This window comes from Dermacentor variabilis, chromosome 9 (assembly GCF_050947875.1).
Source record: "Dermacentor variabilis isolate Ectoservices chromosome 9, ASM5094787v1, whole genome shotgun sequence".
NCBI classification, from domain to species: domain Eukaryota; kingdom Metazoa; phylum Arthropoda; class Arachnida; order Ixodida; family Ixodidae; genus Dermacentor; species Dermacentor variabilis.
This window is the reverse complement of record NC_134576.1, coordinates 75,204,102-75,227,199: the sequence shown is the minus strand read 5'-3', so window position 1 is coordinate 75,227,199 and position 23,098 is coordinate 75,204,102. Positions and strand designations below refer to the sequence as shown.

General features: G+C 42.9%; 1 protein-coding gene across 3 annotated transcripts in view; it reads left to right on the top strand.

Moving 5' to 3' along the window:
• The first annotated feature begins 6,376 nt into the window (after nucleotides 1–6,376).
• LOC142556979 (eukaryotic translation initiation factor 4E type 3-like) overlaps nucleotides 6,377–23,098 on the top strand; it is a 48,836-nt gene continuing 32,114 nt past the window's right edge. The window contains exons 1-4 of one of the 3 annotated variants that reach the window (XM_075668459.1): nucleotides 6,377–6,623; nucleotides 12,073–12,148; nucleotides 17,025–17,180; nucleotides 20,545–20,611. In XM_075668459.1, coding sequence (XP_075524574.1) covers nucleotides 6,499–6,623; nucleotides 12,073–12,148; nucleotides 17,025–17,180; nucleotides 20,545–20,611 — 424 coding nt within the window. In that variant the 5' untranslated portion in view covers nucleotides 6,377–6,498. The remainder of the gene's footprint in view (nucleotides 6,624–12,072; nucleotides 12,149–17,024; nucleotides 17,181–20,544; nucleotides 20,612–23,098) is intronic. The other 2 variants (XM_075668461.1, XM_075668460.1) reach the window with 2 other exon arrangements.

Genomic DNA, 23,098 nt, shown 5'->3' with positions numbered 1-23,098 from the left:
GAATATGAAGTTATAGTAAACAGCCAAAGACTTTTACCAACTGCACAGGTGGAAATGCAGGTAAAACCCGGACCAGCACACTTGGTTGCAGGAGTGATTTGCTGATGAGGTAAGAAGGTGACTTAACAGTTGGTGATAAGGTACACCGAATGCAGGTATGCGCAATATGTATACATACTGTTAGGCTGAAACAGATTAATTTTCTCCAAAGCAATATCAAAAGCTCAATTTTGTTTAGGATGCCACTCATGTGCTTTAGGTAAGTGTGGACATCATCATCATCACTCTGGTTACACCCACTGCAGCGCAAAGGCCTCTCCCATACTTCTCCAACTACCCCGGTCATGTACTAATTGTGGCCATGTTGTCCCTGCAAATTTCTTAACCTCATCCGCCCACCCAACTTTCTGCCGCCCTCTGCTACGCTTCCCTTCCTAGCAGTGTGGACAGGGTTATATACAGCGGCATAGGCAAATGATACAACTAGATACAGCTGTTATGCGTAATATTTTTTTCTGGACTAAATTCTTGCTCCTTGAACTCATTCGAGATCATTAACTGTAGCACCAAAGTAGTGGAACACTACCAGAACAAAGGCATGTGGCGTGCACATCTCAATTCTTCTTATGCCAGTCTTCTTTTTTACACCAATAGCTGCTATGGGCCAACTCCCCTGGTTCTGATGTCTACTGGTGTTGTCACTCTAATTCCCAAATTTATTGCTAGAATATTGCAGATAAAGTTCTCATTGTGATTCATTCAAACATATGATCAAAAGATTGGCAGTCCACAATTCTACATTTCAGCCACTCTGCTGAAGGTACAGTCGTGGCGAATACCGATCCTGGAGAGTGCGATCTAGCCAACAGGTGCCATGATTGGCTAACACCTGTTCAATGTCTGCGTGCTGTATATAGAGCTGGCGTCCACGCCTTCAAATTCTTACTCATCACTTGCCCCACTTGTGAAGGCAGTACTATGTTAATTTTTCTTCTTACATGTAATGACAGTGATTGGATGCATCTGCTTTATTAATCTTCTAGTGCTTGGCTTCTCAGATTTGCTGGATGGGGCTGGTTGATGGGGCAGAGCGCGAGACCTAGCAATGGGTAGCTCAAATATAGCTTTGAGAAAACCAAATTAATTCAGCAGTAAGAAGCTAAAGGGTTGTTTTTCTGGAGACCAGAGACCAAGTCTGGATGTGAAAGAGGAGGAAGAAAACTTGTCTTTCCACTTCAACACTGGGAGGCACAACTCCCACTTATTTTACTTCTTTAAAGGAGATTACTGACTTACGCTGGCAAGTATTCACTTCAACAAACACCGAATGAAGCAAGCTTCCTGCGCATATTTCACCATTTATTGCATCATTTTCACAGTATGAGTGGAACTCCAATTTTCGTTATGCCACAACTTGCCCAATCTTGTGTTTTGCAGTAGTATTTTAGCAGTGCTATTAAGGCACTTACATATTCGTGAATAGTAGTAGAGAAAAAAAGTAAGAAAACAGTGGCTCTTCGTGCATAGACTATGCATGCACCTAGTGCTCTCATGTCCATTTTTTCCGCTATCTGCTAAACCGTTCTAAACAAGAAAAGCTCATAGACAATTATTTTGCAGAGTCAGACAACTAAACCAGTATCCTTGGTAAGCAAGGTTTATTTATTTGGTGACATTTTCTGTGGCCCTGCTATTGGGCTTTCTTTTCATCCTTTTCCGCTGTGCAGATTCATTAAGAAGTGACAAGACAGTTTGACAATTTTAATCATTGAAAGACTTAGCGAAACCTTTTTTGGGTTGTTTTTCCTTGCTTTCAGACTCTGCACATTGCCTTTTAAGGCATGTTTTAAGTGTTTCTTTTTTTATGGAGAGGGCATGTTAACATCTTTTACACCATGTCAATTATGTGGTGCCATAGTGCATTCTTGGATGGAGTCTTGCCCTTTCATTCAGTAAAATATAATGTTTTTTGTGTCATAGGCTGTTTTACATTTGAGTATGAGTGTAGCATTTCGCTAAGTTTTGCCTCTGTCACCCAAGCTTGCTACCCACTGTTGTTGACATGTGACTTTTGTTCAATAAAAGGAAGTCTGTCACTTATCCTGTGCACTGGTTGTCTTTTTGAATTACGATTTGTTGCCTATATTAGTTCTTTTGTTGTATCTCAGGTTAGGAATGGCTATCAAAGTTGACATCATTTAATCATATTGCACACAATGTGGATGATATGTACTTGCAATATATGGCCACCATAAATAGAAGTTAATTCAAGAATAGTGCCTTTGCATGGTGGGGCAGCCATGAATTGTAGCTATAAGTTACCAGCACTGCAAGTAGCACTGTTTGTGCAGAATATAGTTCAACTCTACGACTTTCAAACATCATTGTTTTTATCTGCATTTGTATAGCTCCAGTTCCTGTGAACAACACGCATCTGGCAGAAGAGTGGCTTGCACCTGCAGTGGGGCCCAATGAATAGCCAAATTTCTGCCCGTTTCCATGTTATTAGCATATTAGTTGAGGCAGTCGTTCTTATAGTAAACTGTTTGCGCAGTGTAGAAGCCACTGCGGGTGTCAGGATCTTGTACACATCTTCAGCTTTGCAGGGGACACAGCATCTGGCACATAGTTTGTCACAGGCCATGTTTTTGGGGCAAATTGGGTTTACTCACTTGCAAAGAGAGAACCAAGCTTGTTGGATATGAATTCAACCGCCTGTACACTCGGTGGCCTTCTTCATTTTGTGTGACATATATGGTTATAGCTACCCTTGCTTTATGCACTTCTTGTCCGGCAGCAGTTTTGCTTTTGAAACACTCAGGATAGCTTTCAGCAAGCTGGACAGGAATAGCACTGAAAAACCAGCAGATGTTAATTGTTGCACTTGTCATGCGAAGCTTCCTACAGTATGATGAGGACGGAAATTAATGAAGGTGTTCCTCAAGGCCTTCTAGCTTGTCATGAGTTTGGAGCAACGTGATGTATAGCACTTTTCTGATCGCATACTATAGGTTCAGCAGGTGTGGCCATGGTTGAAGTGCAGTGCAAGGTCAAGAAAACAGATATCTATGAGCAGCACACTGGTAAAGGAGACGCTGGGAAAACTAGTGGGAAGCCTGTTGAACATTTAATTGACCAAGTTGCTGGCTTCATCAGGCAAACTGTGATAAAGAGAAGGAAGTCATCAACACATCAGAAGGTTTTTGCGTATAGACACTGCTAAGGTTCTCAGGCACGTCTCTTGTAACACGCCAACAAATCTTAGTGCGCAGGCTATGCATGACCAACTACATATGCCTTCTGTTTGGACAAAGAACTGCTCATTGTAACTGATGAAGATGGAGTGGACAAAAAAAAACGGCAGCTCCACTAATCTGGTTTCACTGGTATTAGCAGTGCTTTGTAAGTATGCATCGCCATACTCCCCACTGCCTTCTTGGTTGACATCAGCAAGGACCGGCTTGAGGCAAGGGGTAATAGACATCTTTACAAGCTAAAAATGCATGCATGCATGGAGAGCACGTTGTGTCTAAAAAGTAGGCACTTCACAGGGGCATTGGAGAAAAAACAGATTATTGACAGTGGCCAAAGGCAAGCTTATCTGCTACTAAACACCCAACACTGTTGCCATGTGACACCTCTGAAACAATCCTTCTGAAAGAAGAAATCATCCTTGTGCATCCATAAAGAGGGCGGATAGGCAAAGCCCCTTCAGCAATGCGGCCAGCTTCAAAAGGCCCACTTGGCACATCCTGAATGCTTCCTTCTTAGACTTTGCTGGGTGCAAGCATTCTACTGTCCAAAAGTTGTCATTGAGAGCACTGTTGGTTTGGTGGCAATACAGTTCAGAAGCGATTGCAAGAAACCTTTCTTCCGAGTTGGTCTGGAGGCTCATGGTGCTCACAAAGTGACACCATGAGACAAGCAAGGTGACCGGATGCCTCCAAGCCCTTGTTCGTGTATCACACTGTTCTGTTAGTAACAACCATCAGATCTGAAACCAACAAGCTCAAGTTCAGCACTCGTGTGGTTACTGTGGAGGATCCATAATAGAAAGCACAAAACAGAAAACTGAAGGGAAAGGATAAGGCACCACTTAACACCTAGTATTGCTGCAGCCCACCCCCTTTTATTTTGTCTGGTCATGCTACATTTTTTTCTATACATAGGCATGAACTTATCCTGTGCACAGCTTATTGCAGAGAGCATAGGTGATGTTCCCAATCGGTGTCCGATTTTTATATACACTATATGCTGGCTCAAAGAGGCTCGAAACACTGAAATGGAAGCTTCTAATAGAAAAGGTGCCTGGAAGAAAAAAAAGCTGTGCTGCAACCATCTTGGCAACATCTTATCCCCTTAATAAAAATTGTGCTTCCGTATAAACTTCAGCCCTCCAGTTTAGAGTAAAGTACCAGTGCACTTATGCAAAATGAATCAATTCTCAAAGAGCATGTGCAGTCCAGCCAGAAGCATAGGTATGAATCCGCATTGTGCTCCTGCATTGAAGGTGAATACTGCGTTACAAAATGACGAATGTGCCTTAGTAAGCTTCCCTGCAATATGAATTTGTAATGTACAAAGAATTGTCAATTGAGCTTACCAAGAGCACAGATGCACTTGCAAATTATATCACAATTGAAAATAATGAGCAAACCTATGTGCCCTTTCCACTATTAGTATGCTTTACTGCACAATGCTTATTTCCACCTCTGTATTGCGGTGTAGCAAACTACGAAAGAAACGTTGCATAATTGAGCTTTTTAAGATTAACTTTTTTGCAATACACCTATGTTCTGCGGTGAAGCCTAAGCAATGTACTGCGTTGAAGCATACTAAAAGTGGAAAGGGGCCACTGTCACTGGACATAAAAAGAGTTCTTTAATTATACCCTATGATTATACACTCGCTCAACCGCCGCCTCTCAGGTCGCCTGAGTGGACATACTATGCTGGGTGATAGCGGCCCCCTCCCACTTTTAGTATCCTTTACCGCGTAACTAAAATGCGCTGCGGCGAAGAAGCAGTACTTTTGTATTGAGTGAATAAACAAATGCTTTTTACAACAGTACAGAAATAAACGCGCACCATGCATCAGTCTAACACATGGAAGAGCATCGCAACAAAAGGTAGCTGATTCACACAGGCTGTGTAGCCCACTTATCAGTCGTAAAGGCTATTCTGGGTAATTCATAATTTCACACACACAGAAATATGTTTATATGTTTACGTTCGTACTCCTTGCGTAATAAGACTTCCAGAACTTCCACAACAGGTAGTAATTTACAACACACAAACGAAAACAACAGATACATATGCCTTGTTTTCAACTCGGTCGTCATGCAAATGACATATAGCACGGAAAAACGTGAACATGCTGTGTGTTAGCATCGTAAACTTCATACTAGGCAAGGAGCACACCACAATCCCGCGACAGCCGCTAATGAGACCAAAACGGGAGTACATATCTGTGAACGTGCAAATGGAGACCCTAAGCCACTCTGCTCCTCCACCACCCCCCGCTGCACGGCTGAACCACTCGTTTCAAGCACAGCACACCTAACACACATTCAGCACTGAACAGTGGGCGGTCGACGCAGTCGCATTTACATGACTTGTAGCGAGCAGCACATCCCTCGATGTCCGTTAAGCAAAGTCGGACACGGCGACGCCACATCGCGGTTCGCAGAACTTCGCTGCCGATGCGCTAGGCCACTTCGACATTTCAATTGTCAAGCAAGCACGGTGACACAACGCAGATTCTCTACTGCCAGAGCTCACCGAGGCGAAAGCCGCACTGCCGCACCACCACTACTCGCGGCTTTCCGCCAAGTAACGCAGAACCTACAACCAACACACAAGCAACGCACGTACAATCACATGAGCAATGTTGAACAACGCGGGGTCCAGAGAACGATCACGCCGAGGACGAACACGCCACGGCGTCGCTCGGCGCCAGCATCGCGCCTTCTCAAAAATCCCTAAACGATGCAGTCCCTAGGCACCTAGGATCAGGTCACGTGAGGGATTTTTGTACGACAAATAGACGCACGCGCCATCCTCCTTCATCGTGTCGTTGCCAGCGTTTTTCCGTTATTCCCTGCGTAAGGTTAAAAAAGAAAGAAGTAACCCATCGTATTTCGCTTAGCAGAACCTGAGGCGAATGTTCCTGTGAGTAGTCCTCACAGCTTCTCTTAACAGCTCTTTAGAGCTGATCGACATAAGGGACTGTGACGATGTAACCCGCTGTGTTGTCAAGCGGGCAAGTTCAGCGTCACAGTCCCTTATGTCAGTACCGCTATATGCTACCACAGACAAAGAATAATTTTTATTTCTCTGTGGTCAGTCCTATCTCCCGTCTCTCCAAGCTCCAACCATGCTTTTCCCTCAAGGCAGGGTAGTAAACGAAACCGAAACTATATGACTCTCTTGGAAGAAGGCGAGGGCAGGCCCTCTTGCTTTCACGTCACGTGCGTCTGCTTTGGCGGCTCTGCGCAAAATGGCAGACGCGTATACCGACAGTCGCCGATCCGTTGATGACCGCTGCGATGTTACGCCAGCAATGCCGGACGACGGTGCCGAAGGGGTCCCTCTGCAAACTGAGTGGACCTTCTGGCTCGACAAGTGAGTATCCCTCGTCACCAACTCCAGGCGCGAGCGTACGCCGTCAGCGCTGAAGTGTTTTGCGCGCGTGAGCAAGCAGTTTAGGAAGGAGGGGCATTGCGGTTGCAGCGAGCGATTGTGTGTTTACAACGCAACCGACGCGATCCGGAGCGCCGCCGAGGGCAGTGGCCGATCCGAGCGGAGTACGAAGCAGTTGCTTAGAATTTCGTGCGTGGTTACGAGGATTGAAGATAAAACTCGATCGCGCCTTTCTCGGCGAGGGCGTCACCTTCACCGCTTTGAAATTAGAGGTGCACGAACGCTTTTTTTCCGAAGCGACGGCAAGCATCGTTGAGCCCACGATAAACAAGCGAAGAATTACGTTGCGCGTTTATATTGCGTTGTCAACGCTCTAGGGTGGGATTGATTGGGTGTGCAATGTATATGGTTCGTGTTTGTTTCATTGTAATAAACGTTTTCACGCATTCTTTCGACTTGCGACAGCTGCAGTGCATGCTTTGTTACGGATTGCGCATCGCTGCGCGGTTGCATTGTTTCAACGCTTCTTGTTATTCTCCGACTGTTCTGTGACATCCCGTGCGCACATTTCTCTGAGTGTGTCGAGGCATTAAATTTGCGATTTAATGTTTGCGTATATGCTAAACTAGTCATTTATTTTAATTGTTTCTTAAGGCTAAGTTTTATTGTTGCGCTTGCCTATACTCGACGAGTACTGATTGTGCCAGTTACATGATTGAGGGCACGCCTAATTGTTTTGTTCGTATGGTGAAAGCCAACCTCGCTTTCTAACTCGAAAGTACTGCTACGCGGACCACAATTTACTGCACTCGCATTTAAACAGCTTTTCTTTTTGTGCCATGCAGATTATGTTAAAAAATTAATATTACTGTGCGATGAAGCTGTAAATTTGTACATCTGCAAAAAAGAAAAAAAGTACCTCCTAAGTAAAATTATTGTTTTACCATCCTCATCCTTGTGTGCTTCTATGAAAAGCACAATAAAAAGAGCTGGGGTTACCAAAGCATGTTAGCCTGGTTGATCATCTCGTGGTCGGGATTATACCTTAAGTATTCTTGCAACATGCTATCTAGTATTTGAATTTTGCGAAAATGGAATGCTCTATAGTATAGAGTTCCTGATAGTGTCAGAGTCCGCTAGGCCCTATACATGTTTTCCCCATACACACTCTGGCTGTGATGCAATTGTACTAGTTCGACATGTATGACATCTGTTAATATATCATTATAATTATTGGTATGACTACTGTTGGACGCTTGAGATACTGGGAAAGGCAACATGGAGCCCAGTGAAAGTAAGAAAAATTTCATGTGTTCAAACAATGAAGAATTTAGTGTAAGTTTAAAAAAAGCACACAAGAAGGGTATATATATATATATATATATATATATATATATATATATATATATATATACTATCAAACAAGCCATGTTGGAGAATCGGCATGCAAAGTAGTTGGAGACCTTATTGATGAACTTGATGCAAGTAGAGCACCAAAATGAGATGATCTGGGCAGTGACAGTCAGGAGAACCATCAAAGAGGTACAAGGGAGCAATGTTAAATTCTGTGGTTTTACATGCCAAAAAAACTTCAGTCTGATTATGAGGCACACCATAGTGTAGGACTTTGGAAATTTTAACCCCCTAGCATTCTTTAACTTACACCTAAGCACGTTCGCTGCATTTCACCCCCACGGAATGCAGCAGGGATCGAACCTGCGACCTTGAGCTCATCAGCGCAACATCATAGCCACTAAGCTACCATGTTGGGTAACAGAGCAATACTAAAGGGCAGCTCAGATGATTTTTTAACCATGTTTGACTAGTGGTTTTTTTCAAAACATACGTACAACCTGTCAAGTCTAAGGTAGTTCACTTGACATAAGAAAGCAGCAGTAATTTTTCATAAGCAAAACTAAGCGTCGTGCAAATCCATGCACGGTAACAATGATCCAGCGTTAAAATTCAGCTATAAATGAGAAATCTTCCCAAAGTAAGCTTTCGCTAACTTAAGGTATCGTGATGGCAGTGGCTACCTGTGCTTATAAAGTTGGCAATGCAAAAAAAGACTTGGACTACCCATGCACCCTAATGCATGGTCTGCACTGTTGTCGTGCTCAAGACATCATTCTGCCAATATTTACTCCTAGCTGCACTCCCTTTCTGTTCCCAGCCTAGCCTCCATGTCATTGCAACTGTTCTTGTTGCCTCTGAAGGATACGTGCCAGTTATAACTTGCCAAGGAACTTATTTACCAGCGTGAAACACAAGGAAGGGACGATGATAAAGACCGTGGGAAAAAGAGCGCTGACTTCCAACTTGGCGCTCTTTTTCACTCGATCTCTGTCGTCATCCCTTCCTTATGTTTCGCACTGCTACAGAAATTGCAATGAACCAACTAGCCCAGCAAGTGACCATTTTGCCAAGGAAGTTGTCTTACAAAGAACAATGTGGCCTTCTCAGTCCAACCAAGAAATTATTGGTGACGCAACACGTTTCAGTCAGTTCTTATTGTAAATTGGTCTGTCGTGATTCTGCAAAAGCACTTGCTTGATCAGATTGCACAGCCGTGTGCTTGCTTCAGCACCTGCATATGCAGGCTGTTTCAGCAAACACTTTCAGAAGTTATTAAAGGTTTGCATTTCAATTTTTTTTGCAAGTAATGCCCATCTCTTTGAGTAGACCAGCTCATGAACTAGAATTGTGCTACATGCGACAGGAAACCTATAAAATATTTTGAAAGTGCTTGCTGAAACACCCGGTATATATATATATATATATATATATATATATAGAAATTCATTTGCTCCACTTCATTCAATTGACAACATTGTTTGTGTTCTTAAGTGCATAGATACAGGTTTGACATCAGGTGACAGTTCCTCAACTTCACTTTTCATCCAGGATTGCCGTGTCATCTTGTGGTATTTGAAGTGTGCAAACATTTATTTTTCATAGTCTGTGACAGTGCTGCAGCAGTTCTCCCACAATGTATCAATTTTCTCAAAAAATCAGTGGAAACAAAATTATTACATTCCCTACATGTAGTGTAAAATTCATCTACCTTCCTGTTACACCAAATTACTTTAGCTTCTCATTCCTGGTGTAACTTTGAAACTAATGAAAGCTGTTGTCCACGGTGTGGGACAGAGGGTCTCAAAAAGATATAGTATTATATATGGATAGAGGGCCATTAAAGGGACAGTTGAGTGCTCAGAACATGAATCAAAATAACCCTGCTAATGGAATGATTCCCTGTCGTATTGGCTAAAGCAAGCCATGTTTTTTTCCTTAAATGTGTACTTATATTTTTAATTAATCACTAAATGTTGCGAAAAATGACCTTTGGTGCCCCACACGGCAAAAACATGAAGCTGCATAAGAGGTTCACCACATGACCTTCTACTAGTGTACGCAGTTACTGGTCTTTTTATTAGTATTGAAATACAGTATACTTTTTATTATTATAAGTATTTCCTGACTTACAATGTGCAAATAAGCCTTTGTTTGTAGTGAGCAGAGAAGTGCTGTCTTCATTTCCGATGTGTTGGCTTGGCTCGTCTATTGACAGAACGACGATGGGGGCCAGCCAGCCATGACGTAGGTGTGTATTTGGGAAAAAACATGGTACAAATATAAGAAATGTCTGTACAACAATGGGAACTTATTGCACCAGCTTCTTGTTTTCAAAAGTGGTTGAAGAGGTCAAAATGTAGGTGGTTAACTGTAGTTTCACTCGCTCCTGTGAGTGTGGCTTTCACAATTTGTGAGGTGGGCTATCGACATCATTCTCACTTCTCAGCATTGCTGAGAAGGGACTCTTACTTTTTTAGAGGCTGCTCAGATCGAAAAATTCTCCTTACCAAATATCCATGTGCTTTTGGAAGCAACCGCTTCAGATGTAAACACCACCGAGGGTGAGCTTTGTGTTGCGGCATAAAAGCTACGTCCTTAAAAATCGGTTGTCCATTCCTTTAAGGAAACATCCTTTAGCACCATTTGAAATGGCAGTGGCTTGCACAACAGCGTAATAACCATGACGGCACAACTACTCTTATGTACAGAGCTTTAGTTACTGACAACCTAATAATGCAGTGGAAAGTGTACCACTTTCCAACTTTACAGGGCTCAATGTCTCATTGCATGATGTGCTTAGTCAAGAATCAGTACGTCCCATATCTAATGACCACGCTGAAAGGGACACTCATTTTCATAGCCTACAGAAGAAAGGCTCCTATTGTAACTTTCAGACATGGTCAAATTAACCAAAAATGATTGATGAACATGTCCCCATCCCCTGATCTTCTGGCATATCAGTCTAATGAACTCTTTCTCCCCAGTGCATGGTGAGAGTGAGGCGGGGTGTAGCCAATGATGATGATTGCAGTGCAGTTCGAATTTTCTTGCATTGCGCTGTGGAACTCACACCAGTGTCAGACCCCCAGCATTTAGCTGCTTGGTGCAGCCGGTATATACAGCCTCAATTTGGGGCACCAAGGCTGTGAACAGAAAACCGTTGGGATAAACATGAGCACCATTGGCTGAAATAGCCATTTCTGGTCAGGGTGACGCACACGACATGGTCAGTCTGCACACTTCCTTTAGCCAGAAGGCACACACTCCATGTGAAATGTGCTTATAATTGTAAGTAAGCAGACATCATTGAAGGCCAACTGCATCAAAAATCTTTAGCCATGTAAAAAAGCCTAGTTTCAGACAGTGGAAGAATAGAGCAGTTTCTGGGCAAAATTTTACATTCGAAATATGAGTGGTAGGTCACGAAAGGCTTGCAAAATTAGACATTCTTCATATTTAAAATTTAAAAAAAATGCTACTGTCGCCACTTTAGTAAGTTACGCATGACTCGAAACACACAACTCCTCATTATTATCTCTGATATTAGGCATTGCCTGTGGCACGTTGAAAATATTGGAGACGTCATGCTGAGACTTCAGTCATGTCTGCTTATCACCACTGGCATGCATTGTCTGTTCATATGCCATTTAAAGGCTGTCAGCAGGAAAATTGTACAATTACCAGCCTTGCAGCATTGACAAGATTGCTTCAGTGGTATATGCTACTTGTTTATCCCCATTTTAGCCAAAGTGAAATTTCATTGCCACTGCAGCAATTGCAGGAACAGAGTGAGCCAGTGTACTGCGATGTCATAATGTATCTCATTGGTATCATGACGGGGTTCTAGAAACCATTATTATAGTAAATTATTTAGGGTGCTCAGACACTTGAAGCCATTTGTTCAAGGGTTTACAGCGTTTTAACCTTGATGTTAAATGTACAACAAAAAGTGATGTATCAATTACACTGCCTCTTGAGTGGTTTATAAGTGCACTACCTGCACTCGGTTGCTGGCACATCAAGTTTTATTATATTGAATTAAAAATGGAATGGGCATTCCTGTTTTGTGTTGCAGGACAGAGGGGCGAGGTATGTCAGCTGCGGAGTACACAGCCAGCCTCAAGAAAATCTACACTGTGAACACTGTGCAGGTATGCTGACAAAGATTCATGTGAGGTTTCCCTTTTCGGTTATCTTCTTGCCTGATTAAAAGAAATAATGAGGAAGTAGTGGGAGGCGAGAGGTGCTTCACGATAACATTATCAAAGTGTCCTTCTACGGGCCCTATAACTTCCTTACTCTAGATTGACTGCTAATTGATGTGTTGCCACAAATCAGCAATTTTAATTGCTGTGCCTTGTGAGCAGCTTCAGAAGGGTCTTCTTGGTATTGCATTGTTCAGGTATGTGCTGCAAAATTATATGTGAGAACTATGCATGCATGAAAGATACATATATAGTTGTATGTCATGCAGGGCTTTCTTCCGTTAGATATTTCCTTTTGCTGCTCTTGGCATCTATTGTTTTTCAGGACTGTCTCATCTGCAAAAGTGCATTATCTTGCTCCCCTTGAAGAATGAAAGTAGGCGTCCCATGCTCTTACTATTCATGATGCAAGCCTTGTGCATGTGTAGTTTTCACATGTGACTTGCTGGTGTGATTTGCGTAATTGTGTGCGAAGCTTAGGAGCAACCAACGTCGTGATGTAGTTTGCGCGGCACTCACAATTGTACGAAGTTCAAAGAAGGTGCGCACAGGACATGCGAGAAAACTTGCTCAGTTTTCTATCCTAATGCAATTTATTTCTTGTACACAGAGCCCTTTTCACAGCGCATGACCTGTGTGTACCTTCTTCGTCCAGTTGAGAGCACTGTACACTACATCACAAACGCATACCAATTTGATCAATTTTCTATCCTAATACTTCTGTTGTCAGTGGCTCCTTGCAGCTGATTGAAGCCAGTTATTTTATGTCGTTTCATTAGTTGCATCCTAAGGGCCTGAATGAATGCAAAAAAAGGAAAGAAAATCTAGAAAAGTTATCAGGTTAAAAAAAAAAAATTCTGGTGAAGGAAGTGACCTGCCACATTAGCCCAGTGGCTATGGCGTTGTGCCGCTGAACTCCAGGTCGTGGGTTTGATCCTGCCCACAGTGATCGCATTTTGATGGGGGCAAAATGCAAAAGCAGTTCTGAACTTAGATTTATGCGCACATTCAAGAATGATGAAGCAATCGCGGTCACTGCGGTGTTCCATCCGTGCCTGGCATCAGTGAAGCTCTTAGCCGCATATTCTTAAGATACAATCTTAGAACAGCACAGATGTCATTCAAAAAGCAGCTTGTTAATGTAATCGATTGGCTAGCAAGCAAGAAATACCCCATGTTGTCTACAAGATACCATGTGCAAACATAGGGGTAATCGGCAAATTCACAAGAAGATTAAAGGAGCACCAAACGGACATCTCCAGCAACAAAAAAGCATCAAACAGACTTGCCAAACACGTCAATAATCACAGTCACCGCATCGCTTGGGAAAACGCTGCTATAATAGCTAAGGAAAAGAATCCAATGACACAACTTTTGTTGGTATCTTTATTTATTCAAACGGCAGACAACGGTATTAACAGGACTGATGGAAATGTCTGCTGACTACACCTGTTCCCTACGTCACATTTTTGCACAAAAGTGACTTATGGCTCTTGCCTGATTTTAGTCTGATCAACCGAAACGTCTCTGTGTGTTTTTCACCTTGACTTAGTGAGTGACCACAATTTCTTCATCATCATGTCACCCGACCAGACATCGTTTCATCAAACTCTTGACTACACGTAAAGAACCCTGGGTGCTCAAAATTCAGACCATAGGTTTGGCACTTATGACCCTGGAGATTAATTTAAAAAATGTTGTGTCAAGGCGCATTTTTATGTCTTCACCTATGAGCTCTTCATTGACACAGCAAATGAGCATGAGGCTGAACCTTCTTAAGGTCGAGGTGAGCTCATCTTTATGCACTTATGCTATACTAAGCTAATTGACATCTGCGATGTTAGCCCAAATCTTGAGCGAGGACACGCGAGTCACAGAATGACGCTCGTTTTCTTTTCATAATTGTTGGCAAAACTAAGCAGTGCCTGCAAAAACATTACAGGGGCCGCATTTTTATAACATTTGATTTTCTCCATTCTTGTTAATGCATTACCATTTATCCTTGAAGTGAGCATCATGAAAAAATACTAAACACGAAGGCGATGAAGATGGAGACAGCGTTGCTGTCTGTGTCCATCTCTGTCTCCTCTTTCCTTTCATTTATATTTGGTATTTTTTCATGCTGCTCGCTTTGAGATTGGAACACCAACTCGCCCAGCAAACCATCCTTCTTATCACTCATCCTGCCAAGTGGCCAGTCCAAGCTATCGCTGTGGGCTAGCTTCGTGCTAGCCAAATACAAGGGGCAGAAAGAATACATAATAAAGATGAATCATTACAAGATATGGCCTTGCGTTGTAGATTAAAGTATAATATTTCCAAGTGGTGGTTCTTTAAAATGAATCGTTCTTGCAGTTTATTCTTACTTTTATTTATCACGGAGACTTTGTTAGATGAAATGAATGGGCATTTTTGTATAAATGGGTATCGTTTGTTGGAAAAACGTTTGCTAGAGGAACAGTCAAGCCTGATGCTGCATCTGTCAGTGAGGCATTTTACATCCTTTGCACAGCTGGATTTCACCTATTTGATTCACTGTTTACTGCTATTTTAAGCTGAAAGGCATGTTTCTCAAACACTAGTATTATTGTCAGCATCCCTCTTGAGGTATAAGTGCGTATGAGGAAAAAAAAATCATGCTTTTAATAAGAGGTGTACACAAAATGATGTACAATGCATCTGAATCCCTTGCTCAAGGCTTACTGAGATCGATACCAGTATAATAACAGTTATATGCCAGCTGGCCTGCTTAGGCTACATAAGGTAATTTCGTTGGCTACATACTTGTTATTTGGTAAGGAATAAGCCGTGGATTAAATGATTGTGACCCCATAAATATCCATTGAGAAAGACATCTCCCAGTGCTCTGCCATTAAGTTTTATCTTGTGTGAGCTGACTCTAACTTGTGCCTGCTAATTACCGAATGTCATTGCAACACTTGGCCGTCTGCCATCCTCGGCTGTGTTTCCTTTCTATTGCCACCTATTCTATAATTCTACTGGACCACTGGCTATCCACTCTATGTACTGCATGAACTGCCCAACTCTTAATTATTCTTTTGAATGTCAAGTGTAATCTAAGCTACCCCATTTACTCTATAATCCATGCAGCCGTCTTCATATCCATTAACATTAAGCTCATTGTTTTCTGTTTCATCGCTTATAGCTCTGCCCTTAGCTTCCTCCTAGGTTTCTTTCTTATTGGCCATGTTTGGATCCTCTAAGTCGCCATGTGCAGAATGCAGCAATGATGTGCTTTTGTGGTTGAGGATATCAGTAAACTGCCATTTAAGGCTTGAGAGTACCTGTCATATGCAGTCCAGCCCACTTTTGTTGAATGAAATGAGGGAGACAGAAGGGCCCATCCTGTAAATGGAGTGACTAGGAGTAGCCATTGTGTTTATGACCTGCCAAGACATCTCGGCAACTGGCAGCCCGCTTGTGTAGTGCCTGCAGCTGCGTATTCCGTCCCCAGCTGTAGTGGCTTTGTGCTGATGAAAGCAGGCTGCAGAAATTACCATGTGCCAAGATGTTGGCACAAAAACATCTCATGGTCAAAAAAGAGGGAGAGAGAGCTCCGTAGTACAGTATGTCTTCGTAGTGCTTGGCAAGCTGTGAGACATGCGAGTCCATTTACACATTGAAACAGTCAGTCGGCCATTATGGTTCATTGTAATTTGACATCTGAAAACCTAATCACTCTTACTAATTGGTATGCGCCCTTCATGGTGCAGGTGCAACTGCCATGCAAAACCCAATCATTCTTTCAATCGGTCTCTTTCGTGACTGAGGTGCACTTTCAAGGTGTAAAACCCAGTCACTCAGTGAGTCTTGGTTTTATTGCCTCTATTGCACTGTGCTTCTCATGTTTTCCCTCACAGCATCTGGGATGCTATATTCAGGAATACTGACCTACGCTACTAAACAAGCTGTGAGATTCAGTTGACACTGTCCTTCTGTTGTGTCAGCATGCACGCAAGCATATGGAAAAGTAGGCAAGGTGGCATTTGTGTTTTTGCTTGGTCTGTGCTGTCACAACATAGACATTGCAACCAGTGCTAATGACATGGTGAACTATAATGCTAAACACAAAAGAGACATTACCAGAAGTGAAAATTGTGCCCTGTGTGTTTCTCGTTCTTGTTTGCTGTCTCAACAGCTTGCAACGTCTTCCTTTTTGTGAAACAGCTAGCCAAACGTTCCCCTTCGGCTAGACCATGACCTTCATATAGGGGTGCTATGCTGGCACAGTTATTAATATATTAATCTTTCTATCTAAAAGCTACACATATACCATAAGCAAAATGTGAACAAGGTGAATGCAGGAGCCAACGTTTCGACAAGTGGACTTAATTGCCTTCTTCAAAACACACAACGCAACGACACAACACAATGACAAGGAATCTAATATACCATAAATGCTTTAAAGGGCCACCTTGAAGCAACTTTTTGATTTCACAGGTTCTTCAGCGTGTATTCATACTTTGACACTTCACCATATTTTGCATCAATAGTGCCTATCAGAGATTGGCTTTCTATGGCTAAGTGCAAAGCCAACAACAATTTTACCAGCAGCGGCAGCAGTACACCATAGCTGCTGAATTCCTGCAATGGGCAGCAGTCACCACACTTTCCCGATTTCACCATATTTATTCTTGAAGAAAGTCAGCGTTAGGAAAAGTGGTATTAAGCAAAGGAGTGTGACGTTTTCTGTCTTCGGCTGGTGTGACACACTGCGTGCTTTCAAACAAAAGTTGAGACAGTGCTTCTAACCAGCCAAATTTTCTTTCATTGTTCATGTTGACCTGGTGTGACTATGCAGGGTTTCTGGGCAGTGCTGCACCACATTCCAGATGTGTGTGAGCTCGGCCTGCGGCACACGTACCACCTAATGCGGGGACAGCGGCGGCCCCTCTGGGAGGACCCGGAAAACCAGCGTGGGGGCACCTGGCGCATCCGATGCCATAAGAAGCACACAGTAAGCATTGCGTTGCCTGCTACCCCAGAGTTTTGGTCGCATGCATTCGCCTCTCACCAAGAAAAGAAGCAAGATCTTCTCGAAAGATAACTTCTGTTGTCTAACCCTTTAACGACGACACATATAAATACTTGAAAAAAAAATTATTTTCTATCTAAACGTGCAAAACACGTCGTTATTAAGCGTATTAAATGAGAAGAAAAGTATTTTGTGGAAACGTTTTCAGCAATATGAGGGAAACACCAGGCAGAAAATTGGAAGTGGGCTTCACCCCAAGCCACCTAAGGCTACGTTTAGAATTTGTGCAGACAGCGCTCATCAGATGTGAACCATGGGTATAGTACATCTCATTTGCATTACTTCACGTGTGTGACTCCATTGCAGCCAGAGATATTGCATCGGTCTGTCACCTCTGACCGTGCTTTCGAAAGAAAGGGAATCACGTGCAAAAGTTCTTCTTTGTCCTGTGTTTCTGCTCTAAACCTAAAAATGCCACATGCTGCCTGTCATTCAGTGTTGGCCGAAAACATTTAGTGAAAACATTAGCAAGAAACTTCATACTCAATATTGAAACGCAGCAAAAAAAAAATCTTTTTTTCTGGTATGTTGCCTGTAGGTAATGCTCGTCAACAAAGGGTTAATGTTTTCTGTGCATTGAGCCACAATTAATGCAGATGTCAAACTGCCGTGCTTATGTCCTGTATGCAACAATGTAATCCCCCAGTACATAACCCAATGCGAGGCTATGCACTTAAAGATGGAGATGTTTGCTTCTTAGTATGTCATTTGCTCTCATTAATCTGTAATAAGCATCTGATGCCGCATGTGTGGCAGCTGTGATGTGCAGACAGTCATGCAGAACCACATGATGCTTTTTTGTCTTTATTGCTGACACATTTATGAAACGTGGTGGGCTCTTTCACCCTAAAAAACCTACCAATAAATGCATTCATATTTAGTGGTATTGTCCCATGGGTGTGACAGCACAGGGGCAGGCGGAGACTGAGAACAGTTCACTTGGCAAAGTTGTGCCCTCAAATCTGAAATAGAGCTCAGCAGCGACAATGGCAAAAAGCGCATTTGGCAGTTATCGAATTGAAAGTTGTTGCTTAGCATTTGGCCACTTTTATACGTTCATCACCGAGTCTTCTGGCCATGCGCACAGCAACAAGGTGAGTTCTAGAACATGCCATATTCATGTATTAGCATGACTGCAAAGGTACATTAGGTTCCTGTTTTTCTGAAAGGAATGACATCATCTAAGAATAAAGCATTATGAGATACCACAAGTGCATTCTCACGCAACAGCAGAAACATAACAAAGTGGCCCAACTAAAGTGAATGAAATCCACATGGCAGTATTGATGGCATAGAGTGAACAATGGGAGTTTAGCGCATTTAACTTGAGCGTTGCATGTATAGTTGAACCTTGTTGATATGATCATGTTTTGCACGATTTCCCGCTGCCAACGTTTACAATCGAGAACACAAAAAATTACCCAATACAGTTGCTGTTCTTTTTCATCGGTTGGTACATTCTGGAAACCACAATCCTTCAGCACTAACGTTCAGTACATTGCCAAACTATGATTGTGTGATATGTTTTCGTGCTGCTAGATCCAGTGTAAACAAGAAGAGGCAGAAGGCGTGCATGATCGAGAACAGTAGCCACCCACCGCAACAGCTTCCCTGCAGTACTTGCCCACCCGTGTCTTGTGAAAATATCATCGTGCACTCAGTTTTCTGTTCCGATACCAGCAAATCTCCTCGTGAGTCATCACACACTACATTCACAACTAACGCTGCCAACTCTATTGTGATAAGCATCTTCATCTATGCGTCACAACATGCGTGGCGTAGTGCCATTGGAAGTGTACTGCATGCTGTTAATAGGTGATAACCCAAACGCACCTTCGTTCCCTGCTGCAGGCTATGCGAAGTCAAGGTCATGTTTTGCTCTGGTGGGATTGTATTCTGATGAAGCCCACCAGCTTGATTTTATTTTGAAAACCTGACGCAATAGAAAAATGACAGTGCGCATCTCGGGCCAATCTAGTGTCTCCAGCTCAATGCACTTTGGCGTGTAGTGCCACAATGATTTGTTCCTACTGGGCACATAAAAATATATTGTGATAATGCCCCACCTGAAGAGGCTGCCGACGTAGGCCGAATTTGAGGAGGGGAAACGTAAGCTTGCTGAAGCAGCAAAAATGACGACATGCATCTCAGGCCCTAGCAACTGAAACGTGTCGGCACGATATGCCTCAATGATTTGTGCAATGCTTCCCATTATGTGGATGTCAACCACAGCTGAGTCTGCAAGATTTTTCAATGCCTTTGGTTCATTTGATTGCCCGGTTAGTATGTTTTTCTCGTGTTTTTTCTAAAACGGACGAATGAGGTTCTACAGTAAAACTTAATTAATTTGGATTTCACAGGACCGCAAAAAATGTCAGAATTAACCTAACATCAAATTATCTAGGGTATCGAGGAAACAATAAACAAATGCTTACTACTTCAATGCGCTTTTATTTACTGAATGAATCAGCAAGTCTGGTTCCTATTTTGCACAAATGCAGTGCGAAATCTGCAATTCTCGTCGTCTTGTGAATGATTAGAGCTTGCAGCAGTGAAGGCCTCATGAATTCGTTCACAGCGCGGCTGTTGGCCGCATCTTCATCTGATATGGTTTTCACTAACTGTGCACACATCCCGATTGTCACTTTTGCCAGTGATCGCCACAAGATCGTCCGTCCACCGCGATGTAGCCAATGCTCTTCATCCTCAACAGCTTAGCATCGGGTCTAAACCAAGTTACTATTTCCCTCAATCGCTGGGGGCGGCGAAACCACGGCCACTATCAACCCAATAATGTATGATGACTGAGCTGTTATGAAGGCACGCGGCCGGCGCAGTGTAATGCACGGTGGTAAACGCAAAAATAAAAGCTTTAAAGGCACAAATATGGACAAAGCATTCTGGCACTGCTGTCATTCATAAACAATTTTTGGTGATGACTATGGGGATGCGGACTTCGCAGCTTCATTTCGATTGGATGCTAGAACTGTTTTTGCACTGTTGCATTGCACATTTGTGGTGCGTGCTGAGCTCTGCGATTTTTTCGAATTAACCTATGCGCGGCCAAATATGTCTTAATTAGCAGGCATTTGATTGCATTAAATAATGTATACGCCTGCTGTGACCAAAGGACGAGTCCGAATTATTCAATTCTTCGAATTGACGAGGTTTTAAGGTACTTTCTATCTATAGTTACAAAAAGAGGCATTTTCTGTCTTATTGCATTGTTTGTGAATGAGTGCCTAATAAATAGATGTGTGGCTAAACATGTGAACTCTTGTTGCAGCCAGTGGTCTGGAAGGAGCTTCTATTGGCTGCCATTGGAGAACAGTTCGCAGAAGTTGTGCGGCCAGGTGAGAACTAATTGTTCAGTTCCCTTCCAGCTCTTTTTGCCTTGTGCCAAATGATTTAGTTGATGACTTAAATCTTTTCAGGCTGCCTAGTGGAAGATGAATCCACCCGCTGGGGGATTATGCTATACGCGTGTGATATTGGGTTGTTTGAATGAGGCGCGTGGGCGCCATCACTCGAGAAAAGAGGAGGAAGAACTAACTGGGCTCGCGCTGTGAATCTAAGCAGTTGCAGCGCTGACCGGTTAGATTCGCAGTGTGAGCCCAGTTCGGTCTTCCTCCTCTTTTCTCGAGTGATAGCGCCCACGTGCCTCGTTCAAACAATCCAATACCGCACGCGTCTAGCAATATTCATGGGCACCTTTCTCGGTACACACAGTAGCATGATGCGCTAACTGGACTTTTTAACGATTGACCCTTTCACTGGCAATGATGATGTAATTAGTCGTTACCACAAGCATCCTCTGGTGCCGATGTCAAGCTAACTCGTCATGAACTTTCAGCAATTTTGGCATATGTGTATGTAGATGTGCACTTTCTGTAATATTGAAAAATGAATTATACATAATGACTTTTGCTATTTTTTTTTCAACAAGACCAGTAAATACACAATAGACATTCCTGGTACTGTCGACCTTCATTAATTTGACCTTGACAGAACCGACAAAATGACTGGATTATCTGGCCGGTCAAATCAAACAAGATGCAGAAAAATTATGTGGCTCTCACACACTATGGGAATCAGTGTAAGAGAGGTTTTCTGTGCTGTTTGCTTGGATTGACGATAATTAGTGGTGATATTGATGGCAAATGATTAATTTATTCAGCATTCAGTCCAATATCAGGGGGAGTGAGTTGATGTTAAACGTTACCTTGCTTGCACCACTGCTATTTGTCTGCACATTATGCAGAACACACAGGGAGACATGTTTGCTTGAGGTGTGTGTGCCATTGTTCGTAATCTCTGAGAGGGTTGAGCATTGTCACTGCCTCACATGGCACATTGCATCGTGGCAGGAGTGTTAAACATTAAGTGAATTATGGGGCTGTGCATGCCAAAACCACAATCTGATTATGAGGCATGGCAGACTTCAGATTAATTGTGACACCCTGGTGTTCTTTATGCACCTAAACCTAAGTGCACTAGTGATTTTGTATTTCGCTCCCATCAAAATGCGGCTCTCGTGGTCGGCATTAGACCTGCGACCTCGAGCAATGCCATAGCCGCAAAGCTACCATGATGGGCACAGAAGCGTTGATTTGACATACGACTGCTTCTGTATTGTCGCCTGGACCCTGCGATGCTTTGTGCGGTTTTGTGTCTAGAAGCCCTGACTCAGTTGTCCGCTTGACAATTTGCATGGTGTTTATTTTTCAGAAATAGCAGAAACATACTGCACCGTACCTTCGGTTTGCCCATAGTCACTGTCGTGTCTATAGTACGTAGTAACATTTCCTTGCTTTCTCATGTCCTCTTTTCTCTATCCCACTCTCCCTCCCAATAGGGAACTGCGAGCGAAGAGTGGCAAGGTTGTTATTCACTTGTTTCGCAACTGCATTGGTTCTAACCATTCACTGCATCCTCTCCCTCCTCCTCTCTACCATTCTATCTACCTCCCCTCTGAACCTGCACGCTAATAGAAAGGCAAGGGCTGCAGTTTCTGCAATGCTTTTGTAGTGAGTCGCAGATAATTACAGCTGTCAAGAGGCTAATGTGGGTGATACCCAGACAGCTCTAGAAGGCATTGTGCACATGTGACGTGATGGAAAGGTCCAAACAAGTTTCTTGTGTCACCTTCCCTCGCTGCCACACTCCTTCCATACATATACATGCTCTGAACCACCCCTAGAGGCGATGTGCAAGACAACCGCAGAAGCAGCCACAGCAGCAGCAGTGGAATAGTCTAAGGAATGAATGAATGTTTGATGTTTAATGGCACAAGGGCCAGGTATGGCCAAAGAGCGCCAGAAATAAGTCTAAGGAAGAGGCAAAGAAAGCTTTGGTTTAAAAAATGCTAAAAGCACTGCTGATTCATTTGGCAGTATTTGCCTGAATCTAACAGGCCCCAAATCAAATGCGCGCCCACCTTCTAGGTGTCCAAAGTAGAAAATGAACATAGAAATAACATTAAAGCTCCTAAACAAAGTAAGAATCTAATGCGCACCTGATTTTTTAGCAAGAAAGATGGCCAAGTGTTGCACAATGGCGACGGGTTTCCTAAAGTCAACTTTGCCTCTGTGCACTGCTGTTATGCAGTAAAGCATGCAAAGGCCACAAAGGTGGTTTTTAGTTTCATATCCTATGGCACCTCACAGGTAATTTTCAACCTAATTTTCTTGAAAAAAAAAAGCAAGGCACGCATTAGAATAGGATAAATAGCATAAGCAGACACTGTGAACTGTGGTTTTTGCTTGAAAATCTCACTAGGGCTGGCTGGTCAAGTTCAAATTATCCAGCGAAGGCCACTTTTTGGATTGAAACAGCGAAAT